This window comes from Phocoena sinus, chromosome 11, assembly GCF_008692025.1.
Source record: "Phocoena sinus isolate mPhoSin1 chromosome 11, mPhoSin1.pri, whole genome shotgun sequence".
NCBI lineage: Eukaryota > Metazoa > Chordata > Mammalia > Artiodactyla > Phocoenidae > Phocoena > Phocoena sinus.
This window is the reverse complement of record NC_045773.1, coordinates 38890262-38907883: the sequence shown is the minus strand read 5'-3', so window position 1 is coordinate 38907883 and position 17622 is coordinate 38890262. Positions and strand designations below refer to the sequence as shown.

Genomic DNA, 17622 nt, shown 5'->3' with positions numbered 1-17622 from the left:
CCAGGAAGGCAGGCATTGGACTGGCATCCTAGGAACCCTGTGGACAGAGAACAATGAAGCTAGGACTCTAGCAAGCAAGAAGGAAGGAAGCTCATTTAATGTTTTATTTTCTTTAGGAGTCAGTGAAGTCCAGTAATAAGTCCCAGGGACGAAGGTCAGCCCAGGATAAGGCAAGTCTGGGAGGAGGCCCAGCCTGCCCTACAACAGCCCTGGGGCTCAGAACAGGTGGTGAGCCTGGCATGGCTGGCTGCTGGGCAGCAGGCTGGGCCAACTGGAGAATGTGGAAGAATGAGTCCATGCCCCCCTCAGCCATCCCCAAGTTTACACATGGGCACCACAGCCCTACTAGGCCAACCCTCTGTGAGTCAGGAATCATCCCTGCCCAGGAAGAGGCAACAGTTTGAATTCATGGAAAGTGAACCAGAGGAGGTAGCCGGCACTGCCCAAGGTAGTGACCCTTTGCAGTGTGAGAAACCGTGGTGAGGTAGGTTGGGCAGGCTTTCTCCTCCCCCTAAAGGTGAGCCTTTGCTCCACAGGCAGCACCTGGCAGAGTGGAAGGGCGAGGTGCCAGAACTGATGCTTCTCCAGCAGGCAAGAGTGGGGTCAATGGGACTGTGGGCTGGTCCATCACTCAGAAATGGGGTCTTGAAGTTGCAAGTGGCACAGGATGAAGTGGGAATAGGTGGTGTGACCCCGTTACCCAGACAACCAGTACCAGCCTCCACCTAGCCACCCCAAGTGTGTTCTGCCTCAGCTTCCTGACAAACCCCTTGTACAAACCCCTAGCCCCTTGTACAGTGCCCTCCAGGGTAAGGCTCCTGGAGGAGAGGGCCCTGCTCCAAGTCATCCTCACTTAAGGATATAATAGTTTGTGGGCACAAAGGGCATCTTGCTGACCATGGCCATCTGCTGCTTTCGCCGCACCTCTACCAGCAGCAGGGTACCTGGCTGACTGTACTCATAGGGCACATAACCCATCGCCACATTCTTCTTTAGGCAGGGTGAGGGGCAGCCACTGGTCACAGCACCTGTCCAGGCAGACGCCATGTGTCAACACCACCCTGCCAGCCCAGGGTCCCCACCCTCCTAGGGAAGAGACAAGGGCTCTCCAACTTCCCTGGTCAACCTACCAAGCACGGTACCCTCCATACTCAGGATGGGGTTGTGCGCCCGCACAGGAGCCCCCTCACACATTAACCCCACACGCCTCCGCTGCACCTTGCCCTTCAGCTGGGGAACAATGACTGAGGCTCCTGGGAAGTCCATGGCAGCTCGGCGGCGCTTCCCTGGAACATGACACATCAGATTTAAGCCAGAGTCCGTAGGACCCCTGACCACAGGAGGTCCTAGTGACAAGGAACCCAAGTGACATCTATCCAGCATCAAGGCCCCTTCGCTCAGGCTGCCCCTAGACCCCATTCCTCCCCTGCAGTGCAGTCAGCCATCCACCTACTGACCCCTGGCCTTGGAGGCCATGCTCCCCACCTCAGCTTGCTGAGGGTCCTCAATATCTACTGGGCAAAGCCACTGTGGTACCTTCAGGAAATGAAGGCTCAGGGAGACTGTGCCACTTGCTCCAGGCTATACAACCTTGGAAACTGGCAGTCCTGGGTTGGCTGGTCTCATCAAGGGTCACTCCAGCCTTCAGGATCCCCTCCCTGAGTGCTAGCCCAGCTTACCCAATGTCCAACTGAGGCTGCCTTCCACAGGTGTGGTGTGTTCATCAATGTCGTTCCCATACAGGCAGAGGCCTGCCTCCAGGCGCAGGCTGTCCCGGGCCGCCAGACCTGCCAGCTTCACCTCTGGGTTTTCCAACAGAGCTGTTGCCAGGCGGACTGCCTCCGCGGCCAGCACCGAGATCTGCAAGGGACACCAGGGAGCAGATGGGCTGCTGGCCCCAGAGTCCTATGCCCTGCACTACCCTGTGCCCACTTCTTGACAAACCTCCACACCATCCTCTCCTGTGTAGCCACAGCGGGTCACACGGCAGCCAGACACGCCAAACACCTCCATCACAGCACTGGTCATGAAGGGCAGTTTCCTCAGATCATCTGCCACGCCAGCCTGTAGCACCTGGGCCGCAGTGGGGCCTGGGCCCAGGGAGCCAATAACCAAGTGTCCAGGTCCTGGTGCCCCAGAAAGCTGGATCACAGCCCTTAGGGACCAGAACAAGCCCTGAGCAAGCCCCACTCTGCAGGTGGGAGAAGATGCTCTTGCCCACAGCCCATGGAGCCTTGTGGCAGGTAGAAGGAGGGCATGATACCAAACTTAGAATTATGGTGCACCATCCTCACCTTCCCCTGGCACGGCCTCTCTGCCAAGCAGTAGAGGAAACCTGGAAGACAAAGTTCAGCTCCAAACCCAGCCTGGCCCACTTACCTTGCAGGGCTAGCAAGGCATTATCCATCACCTCCAGGCCCACATCGTTGCCCATGTTCTGAAGCTCCCTAACCTTGTCCTGAAAGGAAAGAAATACCACATTTGCTCTGGGACCCCTTACTGAGCACCTGGTGCTGCAGAGCTCGGCAGAGTAGGCTAGTTCCCGTCTTAACAAGGTCATATAACTACTAAGTGGTAGGGATGACTCAAGCCCAGGTCTGCCAGCTCTAACACCAGGCTCGTCCAGCCTTCCATCCTCACCAGAGGATCCTCACTTAGGGGCAAGGATCAGCTTCACCTCCCCACCTCCCCCACTTCCCCACCACTGAAACTTAGCATGCTCCAGGGAGGGCCTGCTCTGGCCCACTGTTCTTTCAAAGAGCCATTGTCTGAGCTCCTTATCCATTCCAGGTCTGTCCTGGAAAACAAGGATGCTGCTCTGTGAACAAGGAGGACAGGGTACCTGGGACACAGAGGGGCTATACCTGCATGAGGGTCAGGTCCTTTTCCCAGCATCCAGCATTGGACACCACATACAGGTGTCCCTCAGAGGTGTTGGTCACAATCAAGTCATCTAAGATGCCGCCAGCCTCATTGGTAAACAGCGACAGTGTTCCCTAGCATCAAAGTGGAGCATCATTGCCTCCAGGTCCAGGAGGCCAAGATCAAGTGTGAGTCAAACACGCCCCTGGGCCCACTCAGCCACCACAAACTCATGAACCCTTGTGAATAGAGCTGAGGGGTGGCAGTGCAAGAAGCAAGGCTGGGTCAGCCCAGGCCCCTGCACAAGCCCAGGGTTTTTGATCCTCATACACTGAGAAAGGTTTCACCTCTTCCCCACCTTGGGGGACACCTCCCTGATCTGGTGGGGCCTCTGCACCCCTCCCCATTTAGTACAGAGAGCCCCTCTCACACTTAACCCACCATACCTAGGACTTGATGCTTCATCCCACCCAGACCTAGGACAACTCAGTCTGTGCCCCAAACCCCAGGACAGAAGCTTCAAAGTCTATGGGAATTCCCTGGTGGTCCAGTGGTTAGGACTCGGCACTTTCACTGCTGAGGGTGAGGGTTCAATCCCTGGTTGGGGAACTAAGATCCAGCATGGCCAAAAAAAAAAAAAAGCAGCAGCAGCAGCTTCAAAGTCTATCTTGATGATCCCATGTGCTCCACAACAACCCTCTATAACACTGAGGCTGGCTGGCCTCAGCCTCCCCACTGGATGGACAGTATAAAAGCCTGAGGTTAAGAGGTCACATGAATCACCTGGGGATCTTGTTAAAATGCAGGTTCTGATTCAGCAGGTCTGAAGAACTGGCCTGAGAGTGTATCCTAACAAGCTCCTATGTGACGATGAGGCTGCTGGTTTACAGACTACACTTTTCGTTTTTCTTTGGCCGCACAGCTTGTGGGATCTTAGTTCCCCAACAAGGGATTGAACCCAGGCCCTCGGGAGTGAGTGCACAGAGTCCAATCTTAATCACTGGACCGCCAGGGAATTCCCAGGACTTACAATTTAAATTGCAAGGGGTTAAGCAGCATGGAAGGTCACAGAACAGGACGTGAACCTGGGTTTCTGGCCTTCCAGCGTGATGTGGTGGGGATGGGATAGGACCCTCCCTGCAGATGGCTGGGTGTCTGGACATGACTCAGGGACTCTGTCCCCCAAGAACGAAAGCCCTGAGAAACTGTGTCTGATCCATCTCTGTGCCCCCAGGCCCGAAGCAGGGACTCAGACTGGTTTGCTGGCTTATGACTAAGAACACTCATTGAGCAGAAATAAAAGAGAGGCCCACCTGGTTTGGCTTTAGCTCTGCAATATCTCCAACCACTAGACTTTCCATCAGCTTCACCCGGTCATGGCCAAATATCTTGGTCTGGGAAAGAGATCAAAAAGCCTCTGGAAAGCCACGGGGCTAGGAGGCATCCTCCCTGCCACCCACAGCACATTCCAATCCAGCCAAAGTGCCTGACTAGTCTTTTGGTTCTGCAAGTGGCAGAAGCCCTACTTTCTGACTCCCCCACACCCGCCAATACAGAAGAGATGCACTCAGGGAGGTTAGGGAACTTGAAAGGGCCCAGCACCTTCCTGAAATACCCCCTTTTCCAAACCAATACCTAGGACAGTGGATGACAATGAGTGGCAGCCCTGGAAAACCCAGGACGTTGAGGCACTCCACTAAGTGGGAGCAGGCTAGAGAGATAAGACAGGAGATGATCAAGAGAACCTCTGAGTCAGTTTACTGGGGGCCATAGTACATTACACCCTTGAGACCTCCAACTCTTCTGAGAGGGCTGCCCTTGGAATCCAGCTCCCAGCAAAGAAAGCTGAGGGTTGCACCATTGTGGACGGAGAGGAAGCCCTGGCCTGGCAATCAGCGCACTCCCCTGGCTCACCTGCAGCATGTGGGATACGTCAAAGAGCGAGCAGTGCCGGCGTGTATGCAGGTGTGAGTCAACGTGGCTGTCCCGGTACTGCACAGGCAGATTCCAGCCTGCGAATGCCACCATCTTCCCGCCATGGGCCAGGTGGAAGTCATAGAGTGGTGTCCTGCGGAGCACGTCCTGCGGGCGGCCGGGCTCAGTGCCACCAAGGCCCCAGACCCCAGCCCTCTTCCTCCCCCACCCTCCAAGACTGGCACCACAACCCAGCACCCTCTATCCCACCTGTGCACTACTGAGAGAACGGCGCAGGGCCGAGGGGAGCGCCTGGAGACACGAGCCCAAATGGGACATCATGCTCCCAGCCCGCTGCATTGTTGCCGGCAACGGGTGCAGCCGACGCACAGAGGCCACCACTCTGACAGGCACGCTGGGAGATGTAGTCCAAGCCCTGCTTAGATAGGTCTCTCCCCCGCCCAGGGGATCAGAAGAGGGAGTGGGCAGCCCCAAGGGCAGACGCAGCTTTAGAGCACACAGTGCGTTGACTCCCAGCTGCAGGGAAATAGCCCCGGGCGCTTCCATCTGATCAGGGCAGATTGGGCGGTTGGAGCCAGTTAAGCCACTCAGAAAGAGAGCTGGGGGCTAGACCTCCCCCTGCTGACTGCCCTGCCTCCAAAGGGCCAAAGTTCTGCAAAGGGCTGAAAGGCCTGAATCACCAGTTTAGGACAATAGGAGTGTAAGGTCGCACGGGGGGAGGGTAAGGGGTGGAGAGGGCACAGGAGGGTGGAGTCAGCCGGGCAGGCAGAGTGCCACAGTAACCTGGCCTCATGTGAGGGTCTCCAGCTCTCTCGCTGGGCAAACATAGGCAGCGAAAACAGTGATGCATTCCACAAGTATTTATTGATCTTGCTGCACACTAGGCCCTGTGCTGGGGACAGAGCTGTGCAGGAAGCAGGGTCCCTGCCATCCCAGGGACCTCCCCCCTCACTCACATACACACTGAGAGCTGCTACTCCCTGAGCACAAGACTGATCATTACCCTCTTAGCAAAAGCTGAATGGGGCTTAGTAAATGACCCTGCAGGCAGATACCACCTACAAGAACTCTGATAGGTGACATCAGAAGGTGGCCACCAAAAAGTGGCTGCCCTTCCCCTAGAAAGCTGTTGAGCCACACAAACATCCAATTTTCCAGGTCCAACACACGTTGCAGTACTGCCTCATAACAGCCCCCAGAAGAAAGCCAGGAAAAAACAGAGAGGAGCAGGATTTTCTCATAAGGAGCAACAGCCTGTCTTATTCAGCTGCTGGCCTGGGGTTGTAGAAAACCTCAGCCTCTTAAAAGACACCAATGAGAACCCTCACCTGGCCCCCACCACCACCACCAAGGTTGATCTCTCATCACACTGAGCATGGCTCTTAGATGGGGGCAACTGGAAGAGGGACAAGGATGCGCTTTGGGCTCTGTCAGATGGCAGACAGGTCCCAGGACTCATTTTCAGGCCCCAGCCTTGCCCAGGGCACCCGCCCAGACCCGATGGATGGGGGCAGACCCATTTGAACACACATCCAGGAGCCAACTCGGGGACCAAGGGACTCAGGCTGCCCAAATTCCCAGCTTTGTGTAGCTCCCTAGGCAAGCAGCAGAAAAGTTTAGATAGGAATTTTCTTTTTGTGGGCATAATACAAAGGGAAAGAAGACCATAAGGGGGCGCAGAAGGAAAAACGCAGCTCCTGTTTCTCCTTCAAGCTTCCAAACTACGACTGCCAAGTTATAGCAGTCTTCCAAGGCTAGACAGAGCAGGTTCTAGTAGGTTACCCCAGCCTACTACACTCAGGGTGAGGGAGCAGGCAGAAGACAGGAATGTTCATGTTGGCAGGGGAGACAGAGGGCACAGGGGGATTCTTAGTAATAGAACTGGAGTGTTTTTAGGGAGTGCGAAGGAGGAGGTTTGGGTTGCAGTCAGGTGAGGACAGTGTATCCCCTCCAGGAGTTCATGCTAAAGGAACACAGTGAGCCCCCAAGAATCTTGACTCTGTGACGTAGTCCCGACAGAATGCGCATGCAGGCAACACTCGGAATGCACAGGGACAGCACTTCAGCCTCTGATGGCCCAAGCTGGGCCTGGATGGGCACGGAAGGCCAACGTCTTGACTAAGGGCCACAGCTCAAGTGTAGGAGAGCAAGTTCAGGTCATAACAGCCATCCACCTGCAACACAAAAGACCATCAGATCTGACCCATTCAGGCCAACGGGAGCCAAGCAGAGGGAAGCGATCACTCACATCAAAGCGGCCGATCCTTGTGGAGGTATGACTGGCCCGGATCATCTCTGTCAGCGCCCACATCTGCTGTACCTCGGATGATACCCTGCTGGGGTCTGGGAGACCCTGCTCCAGAAGGAGGGGTCAGTGGCCATGGGTCTGTCCCCAGCAGTGCCCTTATAACTCCAGATAGGCCAAGTTGGGCTATGGGGCCCTCCAGCTGACATTCCCAGATGACTTGTGAAACATGAGGATGGGGCCTGATGTGGAGTAGGTGGCCCGGCCCCACACAGAGATGCCTCAAATCCCAGGAGGAAGGTGCACAGAGTGAACCAAGGTCCCTGGGTCCAGCCCCAGATTCTTGCAGAAAGGGGTCCCCTTGGGCCTGTGCTGGACACCAGAGCTGTTCACACATGGTTCTTAGCCAGGGTAAGGGCTTACCTCAAGAAGGGGAGCAGGCTGCTCACAAGGCACTGGGTGCAAGAGCCACTTCGGGAAGGTCATGGAAGGGCTCTGCAAAGCAAAGGCATACTGCCCTGAGGCAGGCAGAGTAGGAGAGACCTGGAACCAGATCCCAAGGTCCTGAAGGCAGAGAGAAGGGCCCCTGAGCCCCAGAAACTGGGAAAATCCCGTTTAGGTCCCAGGGGCAGAAGACTACCTAAGCTCTTCTGCTATGCAGAAGGAAGCCCCACGAAGACAAGGAGCAGAAGTATATCTGGGTACCTGAATGTTCTAGATCTGAAAAAGGCAGGTAGCCCCAAAGGTCAGGGGATATCGGGACGTGGCCTCACCTCTTATCATGAACTTCCAGCATTCCCACCTGGCTAACTTCCATGAAGGACTCCTTCTGAGTCTCCCCATCCTTACCCATCCACTCCCACCTGTACCCCCAGGCCTCCCAGCCATAGCTAGGAGCCTCCTGGAGAAAGGGCCAGCAAACAGCTCTGAGCTAGTCACTTACCTTTGGTCCCTGTTGGTAGATCTGCAGCTCCTCCACCGTGAAAGACAACCACAGTGGTGATGGCTGTCGCAGAATCAGGCGTAGTTCCAGTACTTTGCCCATGTCACACAGCATCTGACACATACACACAAGGACCCACCGAGGCCCCAGCTCACTGCCCAGGAGCCAACCAGCAATGAGCCAAGGCGCTTCCTCCCCAGGCCTTTGAGAAGGAAACAGTAGTTCCTCCAAGGCACTTGCCCAAGAACCACAATTCAGGCCAACCTTGCCCGCCCCTCTTCCCTCATGGTATCCTGGCCCAATCCCCAGGCCTCTTGTGAGCCCTCATCTGGGCTGCCCTGGCCATGCTGAGTCCCAGCTGACCTGGTGCTTGAACAGCGATACATACTCCTGAGCTCCCTCCTCACTGTGTGGGTCAGGCATCAGGCAGTAGTCCCGAAGGCAGGTCACCCACTTGGCTGGAGTGTGTGTTGAGGTGTGCTGGCGAACACGGATGGTCAGAAAGGCTGTGTAGTAATTCTTAAACATGATCTCCTGCAACTAGGGCACACACAACCCATCACAACAAATCACACCTAGGCCCCGGGCCTGATGGGTTCAAAAGCACCATCTCTTCCTCCACTTAGGAATGTACTCTTCTACCAATCTAACAATATCAACAAGAATCCACTGGGGCCCAAAGAGATTTTGCCTTCCTAGAACTCACAGTCTAAATGAGCACGTCATGCAAACAAACCATAACCTCGGATCTTGCTGCATGTCCAAGATGCTGTGAGTGGTCAGAGCCCTAACTCTAGATGAATCAGAAAATGTACAGATGAGTTCATCAAGTGGACCATGAAAGGTAGAAACTGTAAAGTAGCATAAACAAAGGAACACCAAGGGGTGACAGGACCTGGCATACCCCTGGAACAGAGAGTGGTTCAGCCTAGCTAAAGCAGTTCTCATCACTGGATACTCATCAGAATTACTCAAGGAGGGAATTCCCTGGTGGTCCAGTGGTTAGGACTCGGTGCTTTCACTGCCAGGACCCAGGGTTCGATCCCTGGTCGGGGAACTAAGATCCCACCGTGGTGAGGCCAAAAAAACCAAAAACAACAGCAACAACAAAAAAATACAACAAAACAGAATTACTCAAGGAAATTTTTTTTTTTTTTTAATATAAGTGTACAGGCTCCACCTCAGACCTACTGAATCAGATTTCCAGGGTTGGGCCCTGTAATGAAGTCTCCCAGCTTAGAGTAAGCAACAGCTTGGGGGAGAACCACACACTACAGGACAAAATGTCTGGGGCCGAGAGGCAAGTAGGGCAAAGACACAGAGTGGCTCTGAATGCCAGGCCATTAGAAAGTGGACTTTGTCCTCTGTGTTGAGGTCTTGCAGTGTCCAGTCACCCTGCCAGCAGATGTGGAAGGGCAACTGGAGACTGGAAACTGGAGCCACTGGGAAGACCCGGATGAGGGATGATTTGAACCAGACCTCCAGCAGGGACTGTAGGAATGGGCAGGAGGCAGGTTTGGGGGTAACTCATTGTCTAATGATACCCAGTCAGTGGCCAGGAACAAAACGACCTCTCACCTCTATTAGGTTCAAAACTGTATTTCCAGCACCTAGCCTACTATCTCGGCACTTCCGTGTCAGCGCCATTCTGGGCATTGGGGAGAGACGTTGAAGAGAACAGAAGAGGAAGCTGCATTCTAGTAACTGTGTGTTAACTGAAGGAAGAAATAAATGTTTAACTGATTCGTTTGGGCGAGGTACTACTGCAGAGGCTTTCAGTAAACGATTAAATGGCTGGGACACGTCCGAGTTCCCAGATAAGCCCCGCCCAGCAGCCCCGGTCGCGCCCACTTGCTTGCTCACCTCGAAGGGCGCGACGCTGGGGAAGGTGACATCGATGACCAGCACGCCAGGCCGGCCTTGGGAGGTCCGCACGTCGCCCACCTGCAGGGCCACGGTACCTTTCACATGACAAGGGACCGACACGCGGGACATGGTGGCAGCTGCCGCGACCAAGTAAGACCAATGGTCTTTCCCGGCGTCCCCAGCCGGGCCCCAAGAACTACAACTCCCGAGAGGGCTCGCGCTCGGCCATCCCAGCCAATCACCGATGCTCGGGGCGGGCCCGGATTCGGAAGCGCCTGCGGAAGTGCTCCTTCAGCCAATCACCGAGCGTGCCTTAGAGAGCCACCAGGGACCACGCCCAGAAACGGCCTAGCCGTTCTGGATCCAGTTAGTGCTGAGCCTTATAGGTTCCCTGAAGTCTCAGTCGGTTACTTCCTCTGTGCAGGGCGGGCGTCAGTTAAAGCGCATAAAGCCATGAGCATGAATGAGCATAGTGTCTGGACGACACTGGTTGCAAAAATAGATATTAACCCTTTTTTTACGTACGCGAAGGATTTGAAGAGATAACTCACAAGAAAAGATAAATAGCCAATATGCCCATGAAAAGATGCTTAACATTATTATTCATCAAGGAAATACAAATTAGAACCCCACACACCCACTAAACAGACTAAAATTAAAAACTGACAAAACTGTGGAACGCTCATGCATTGATAATTTCCTGCCACTTTGAAAAGCAGTTTGGCCATTCTTTAAGAACTAAATTTATACTTAAAACATGATCCAGCCATTGCACTCCTAAGTATTTACCCAAGAGAAATGAAAGCATATGTCCATCCAAGGACTTTATTCGTAATAGCCAAAATTTGGAAATAATCTAGGTGTCCAACAGATGAACAAATGAACAGATTAGCTAGTTGTGGTGTATCCACACAATGAAATACTACTCAACAGTAAAGGAATGAATCCACAGGCTATCAATAGATGAATGGGTAAACAAAGTGTAATTACACAAAATGAAATTATTCAGCCTTAAAAAGGAATGAAATTCTGGCACATGCTTCAACAAGGATAAACATTGAAAATAGTACACTTAGTGAAAAAAGCCAGACATAGAAGAACAAATATTATATGATTCCACTAATGTGAGGTACCTAGAAGAGGCAAATTCATTGAGACAGAAAAGTTGAATAGAGGTTGCCAGGGGCTGGGGAGGGGGAAGTAGAGAGTTATTGTTTAACAAGTACAGAGTTTCAGTTCAGGATGGATGAAAAAAAAATCTGGAAATAGTGGTGATGATTACAAAGCACTATGAATGTACTTAAGGCCAATGAATGATATATACACTTAAAATGAGTAAATGGTAAATTTTATGTCATGTATGTTTTACCACAATAAAAAACAAACAAACAAATGAACAACTGACATATACAATACCAACACTGGATTTCAAATGCACTATGTTAAGCAAAAGAAGTCAGACCCAAGTGAGTTCATATGGTATGGTTCCACTTACATGAAATTCTAGAAAAGTCAAAACTAATATAGAGTAATATAGAGTAATATAAATCAGAACAGTTTTCCCTGGAGCCAAGGGTGACTGTGAAGAAGTACAGGGGAATATTTTGGGGTGACAGAAAGGTTCTATGATGTGATAGGCTGGTAGTTATATTTGTCTAGACATTTGTCAAAATTCATTAAACAATGCTTAAGATATGTGCATTTTATTGTATCTAAATTATACCTCAATTGGGAATTCCCTGGCAGTCCAGTGGTTAGGACTCTGTGCTTTCATTGCTGAGGGCATGGGTTCAATCCCTGGTCAGGGAATTAGGATCTCACAGGCCGCACAGAGTGGGCAAAATAAATAAGTAAATAAAAATTGGTAAAAAAAAATATATATATATATATATATATACACACACAGACACCTCAATAAAGAAATTAAAAAACAATAAAACAAAATAAATTATTCCTCAATAAACATGATTTTTAAAGAAAAAAATTAAACATCATATTTATTATCATCATCATCCTTCCAGATACTTGTGGAAACAATGCCTCAGAAATTGTCAGTTAAGCCTGTTTTATGGATAACAAAGCTGAGGCCAGATGTGGGCCAGTGATTTCCCAAGCCAAGAAAGCAATATGAAGTAGAGCTGGAAACAGAGTCTCTTTTGGACTCCTACCTCATAGGTCAGAACCCTCCAGGCAACAGTCATCTTTGGTGACCTGTGCCTTCTCCATGTGAGGGGCTCCAGAGACACAGGCCCAGTGTAGCTCATAGGATTCTCATAATGGGACATCAAACAGACGCAAAACCAGGATTCCAAGCCAGCCCAAGGAACAGCCTGGAGGAGCTAAGCCTTCCCAGCCCAGACCTGGAGACCTCCAGTGACAGAAAACTTTCCCTGTCTCATCATAATTTGTAACCTGTGGCTTCTGGACTGGTCATTGTTATCTCCATTTTGTTTTTTAATAAATTTATTTATTTTTGGCTGCATTGGGTCTTCATTACTGCGTGCGGGCTTTTCTCTAGTTGCGGCAAGCGGGGGCTACTCTTCGTTGCAGTGCATGGGCTTCTCATTGCGGTGGCTTCTCTTGTTGCGGAGCACAGGCTCTGGGCGCGCAGGCTTCAGTAGTTGTGGCATGTGGGCTCAGTAGTTGTGGCTCATGGGTTCTAGAGCGCAGGCTCAGTAGTTGTGGCACACAGGCTTAGTTGCTCCGCGGCATGTGGGATCGTCCTGGACCAGGGCTCGAACCTGTGTCTCCTGCACTGGCAGACAGATTCTTTTTTTTTTTCTGACATCTTTATTGGAGTATAATTGCTTTACAACGTTGTGTTAGTTTCTGATGTATAGCAAAGTGGATCAGCTATACATATACATATATCTCCATATCCCCTCCCTTTTGCATCTCCCTCCCACCCTCCCTATCCCACCCCTCTAGGTGGTCACAAAGCACCGAGCTGATTTCCCTGTGCTATGTGGCTGCTTCCCATTAGCTATCTATTTTACATTTGGTAGTGTATATATGTCAATGCCACTATCTCACTTCGTCCCAGTTTACTTCCCTCTCACCGTGTTCTCAAGGGCAGGAGGATTCTTAACCACTGTACCACCAGGAAGCCCGCTATCTCCATTTTGACTCAGACTAATGATTCATTGCCTGGGTCCCTCCAGATTCCTGAGGGTTTCCCTTTTAGGGAGCCATCCACCCCCCCCATACTGGAGCAGAGGTTTCCCTAAATCCCAGAGGACTATAGCCCTCCTGAGAATCACGTGGATACGGACAGGTTTTGGTCTTCAGGCCTCAGCTCTGAGAGCAGACACAGACCCATGTGGCTCCTCATTGCAGATGAGTCTCAATATTGAAACAGGAGGGAAGGGTGCAGGGCACAACCTTTGAAAGAATGACATAGCCCGAGGACATGACATAATCTGATTAGAACCAAATGGGTCCAAGATGGCAGACAAGTCAACTTCCACTAGACCTTGAGCCTCAGTATACAACTCATTGTAACACATCAGTAAGCTAACTGACACACCCACAGAGCCATGACAGTTCCAAGGCCGACCATAAGTATCAAAAAGTGGGTGGTGGGGCTTCCCTGGTGGCGCAGTGGTTAAGAATCCGCCTGCCAATGCAGGGTACCTGGGTTCGAGCCCTGGTCCGGGAAGATCCCACATGCTGCAGAGCAACTAAGCCTGAGCACCACAACTACTGAGCCTGCACTCTAGAGCCCGTGAGCTACAACTACTGAAGCCTGCGTGCCACAGCTACTGAAGCTCGTGTGCCTAGAGCCCGTGCTCCTCAACAAGAGAAGTCACCACAATGGGAAACCCGTGCACCGCAACTAAAAGTAGCCCACGCTCCTCGCAACTAGAGAAAGCCCATGCGCAGCAACGAAGACCCAATGCAGCCATAAATAAATAAATAGATAGATAGATTAAATTAAAAAAATTTTTTTTAAAAAGTGGGTGGTGGCCCAGTTGCTGGAAATCCCCACCCTTTCTCAAAATAGCTGGAATACTCCTCCCACTCATTAGCCTATGAAATTACCCACCCCTGTAAAAATTGATAACCCATACCCTGGTGCTCCTCTCACCTTCTGAGATGGCCCACTGTCTGTCTGTGGAGTGTGCTTCTCTCTAAATAAATCCACTTCTTACCTATCACTTTGTCTCTCACTGGATTCTTTCTGCAATGAGACATCAAGAGCCTGAGCTTCATTAAATCCTGAAACCAGGTGTGTGATCTCAGTTGGAAGACTGTGAGTTTTGGCCGGCTGCATGGGTTCAAGTCCCAGTCAGGGTTTTGGCTGAGTTTGAGTCCCAGCACTTGGGTTCCGAGTCCCAATCTGAGGTGCACGGTTTCAATATCTCTCTGGTGGACAGCCACCTCCACTCCATATACATATGCGGAGAGAGAGAGATCAATTGAGAGATTGAGATTATAAACTTATAAATTGTTTGCTCATGTGATTATAGAGGCTGAGAACTCCCAAGATCTGCCATTGGCAAACTTGAAACCCAGGAGAGCCAATGTGTAGTTCTAGTTCAAGTCTGAAGGCATAAAAACCAAGACAGCTGATGGTATAAATTCCAGTCCAAAATCTGGCAGTCTCAGAGACCCTAAAAGACTTGGTGTTTTGGTTGTACCCCAAAGGCTGGAAAAAGAACAATATTCCAGCTCAAGCAATCAGACAGGAGGGGTTTCCTTTTACTCAGCTTTTTTGTTCTATTCAGAACTTCAACTGATTGGATAAGGCTTACCCATATTAGGGAGGGTAATCTGCTTTACTCAGTCTATTCAAATATTAACCTCAAAACCTAAAAGAAAGAAAAAGAAAAAATAAACAAATGTTAATCTGACACAGAAACACCCTCAGACACACACTCAGAATAATGTTTGGCTAAATGTCTAGATACTCCATGGTCATTTCAAGTTGACACATAAAATTAACCATCACACAGTGTGTTGTTAAATTTCCACATATTTGTGATTTTTGTTTTCAGTTTTCCTTATCTTATTCATGTGTAGTTTCATTCCATTGTGACCAGAAAGGAAAAGATACTCAGTGTGATCTCAATCTTTTTAAATTTATTGAGACTTGCTTGTGGCCTAACATATGGCCTACTCTGGAGAATGTTCCATGTTCACTTGAGAAGAATGTGTATTCTGCTATTGTTGGGTGGAATGTTCTGTATATCTCTGTTAGGTTTAGTTGGTTTACAGTGTTGCTCAAGTCCTCCATTTCCTTACTGCTCTTGTCTGGTTGTTCTATCCATCATTGAACATGGAGTATTGAAGTCTCCAACTATTATTGTAGAACTGTGTATTTCTTCTGTCCATTCTGTCAATTTTTGCTTCATATATTTTGGGGCTCTGTTGTAAGATGTATGTATGTTCATAACTGTTATATCTTTTTGCTATATTGTACCTTTTTATTTATATTATACCTTTTATCAATATTTTCCTTCTCTGTCTCTTGTAAACTGTTTTGATTTAGGTCTAATTTGTCTTACAATAGTATAGCCACCTAACTCTCTTTTGGTTACTATTTTAATGGAATATATTTTTCCACCCCTTACTTTCAACCTCTTTGTGCCCTTATACCTAACGTGAGTCTCTAATAGATATACGTAGATAGACCTTTTTTAAAAAAAATCCAGTTTGGGGAATTCCCTGGCAGTCCAGTGGTTAAGACTCCACACTTTCACTGCTGAGGGCCCAGGTTCAATCCCTGGCCAGGGAACTAAGATTCCACAAGCCACACAGCTCAACCAATAAATAAATATTAAAAAAATATATATATATATATATACATATATATGCCATCTGAATGACCAAAATATATATTTCTCATATATATTTGGTCTTCATCTACAGTTTCTGGTTCACAGCTCTTAAAACCCTTGGAATTTTCTGAGAGAGAAGAGCAATGGTTTAATATCTGGTCTCTTGTCCTGTCCTCAATTCCTGAAAACTCTTCAGGGAAAGTGACTTTTGGATCCCACCCAAGGATGGGGGCTGATTCCCAGTAGAACTTTTAGTCCCACTCCCCAGATATCCATGGAGGGGAGAGGGGCTGGAGATTAAATCAATCACCAAAGGCCAATGATTTAATCAATCATGCCCATGTAATGAAGCCTTCATAAAACCCCAAAAGGACAGGGTTCAGAGAGCTTCTGCATTGGCGAACATGTGGAGATATGGGGAGAGTGATGTACCTGGAAAGGGCATGGAAGCTCCACACCCCTTCCCCATGCCTTGCTCTTTGAATCTCTTCTTCTGGCTGTTGATTAGTATCCTTTAATAATTGGTTTATAATAAACCAGTAATCTAGTAAGTAAAATGTTTCTGAGTTCTGTGAACTGTTCTAGCAAATTAATCGAAATTGAAGAGCAGGTCTTGGGAACCTCTGATATATAGCCAGTGGGTCAGAAGTACAGGTGACAACCTGGAGTTGAGATTAGCATTGTTAGTTGGAGGGGGTCATGGTAAACTCAATTTGTGGCCAATTGGTTAGAAGCACAGGTAACAACTTCACCTGTGTCTGAAGTGGAAGGCAGTCTTGTGGGACTGAGTCCTTGACCCATGGAATCTGATTCTATCTCTGGATAGATCGTATCAGAATTGAGTTAAATTCTCAGACACCCTGTGGGGAAGCCTCCACACACATGTTGGAATTGGGTTCAGGGAACGCTTATTTATTCCATTTCTGCCTTTAAAAAAAAATTTAGTTGATCTTTTGTAGTGATCACTTTCCTTTTTTGTATATTTTTAAACTATTTTCTTAGTGGCTTACTTAGGGATTACAATTGATATCTTAAATTTATGATAAGCTAGTTTGAATAAACCAACTTAGTTTCAAGAGTTTACAAGCACTCTGCTCCTATACTTCTCTGTTCCTCCCCCTTTATACTGTTATTGTTACAAATTATATCTTTATACATTTTATGACTACTAACATGGATTTATAATTGTTTTATGCATTTGCCTTTTAAATCATGTAGAAAAAAGAGAAATTACAAACCAAGCCAAAAGTATCATGATCTTGGCTTTTATATTTACCTATGAAGTTACTTTTGCTAGTATTCTTTACTTTAAATTATGGCCTCCAGGCTTCCCTGGTGGCGCAGTGGTTGAGAGTCTGCCTGCCGATGCAAGAGACACGGGTTCGTGCCCCAGTCCGGGAACATCCCACATGCCGCGGAGCAGCTAGGCCCATGAGCCATGGCCGCTGAGCCTGTGCGTCCAGAGCCTGTGCTCTGCAGCAGGAGAGGCCACAACAGTGAGAGACCCGTGTACCACAAAAAAATTATGGCCTCAAGTTACTATCTAGTGTCCTTTCATTTTAGCCTGAAAGATTCCCTTTAGCATTCCTCATAGGACAGGTCTACTAGTATATCATTGTTTATTTTAAATAAGCAAATAGGGACATCCCTGGTGGTACAGGGGTTAACACTCCCAGCTTCCACTGCAGGGGGTCCAGGTTCAATCCCTGGTCGGGGAGCTAAGATCCCACATGCCTGGCAGCGAGGCCAAAAAAAAAAAAAAAGCAAATAGTTTAAATTTTCCTCAGTTTTACTTTCCAACACAGAAACATCTACAGATATAACTCACATAAAATCTCTCTTGAGTCCTCAGTTATGAGTGTACGGCCTGCCACCCGGAGCCAGTGAGGCTGTGAAGGGGATGCGTCTTGCTGCCCCTGCCCCGCTTGGCCGGGTGTTGGGCACTGGGCGGCATCGCCTGTCTCAGGGTTCCCAGGATAAAGGTAGCAGTA

At 49.4% G+C, this 17622-nt stretch overlaps 2 protein-coding genes across 3 annotated transcripts; both read right to left on the bottom strand.

Moving 5' to 3' along the window:
* Positions 1-72: 72 nt before the first annotated feature.
* On the bottom strand, positions 73-12230 carry AMT (aminomethyltransferase). 2 transcript variants are annotated; one of them, XM_032649611.1, is made up of 10 exons: positions 12220-12230; positions 5047-6915; positions 4777-4944; positions 4176-4256; positions 2865-2996; positions 2380-2458; positions 1945-2090; positions 1680-1860; positions 1131-1286; positions 83-1028 (listed from the first exon to the last, which is right to left on the bottom strand). In XM_032649611.1, the coding sequence occupies exons 2-10, from the start codon at positions 5341-5343 to the stop codon at positions 850-852; spliced, it is 1419 nt and encodes a 472-aa protein (XP_032505502.1). In that variant the 5' UTR covers positions 5344-6915; positions 12220-12230; the 3' UTR covers positions 83-849. The 2 variants fall into 2 exon arrangements, with proteins under 2 accessions (XP_032505503.1, XP_032505502.1); XM_032649612.1 differs by lacking the exon at positions 12220-12230 and having other exon boundaries at positions 73-1028; positions 5047-5493.
* NICN1 (nicolin 1) lies at positions 5643-10025 on the bottom strand. The gene is made up of 6 exons (XM_032649613.1): positions 9849-10025; positions 8349-8525; positions 7986-8099; positions 7466-7537; positions 7046-7150; positions 5643-6971 (listed from the first exon to the last, which is right to left on the bottom strand). Exons 1-6 carry the CDS (start codon positions 9978-9980, stop codon positions 6930-6932), a joined length of 642 nt encoding a protein of 213 aa, XP_032505504.1. The 5' UTR covers positions 9981-10025; the 3' UTR covers positions 5643-6929.
* Positions 12231-17622: the final 5392 nt, after the last annotated feature.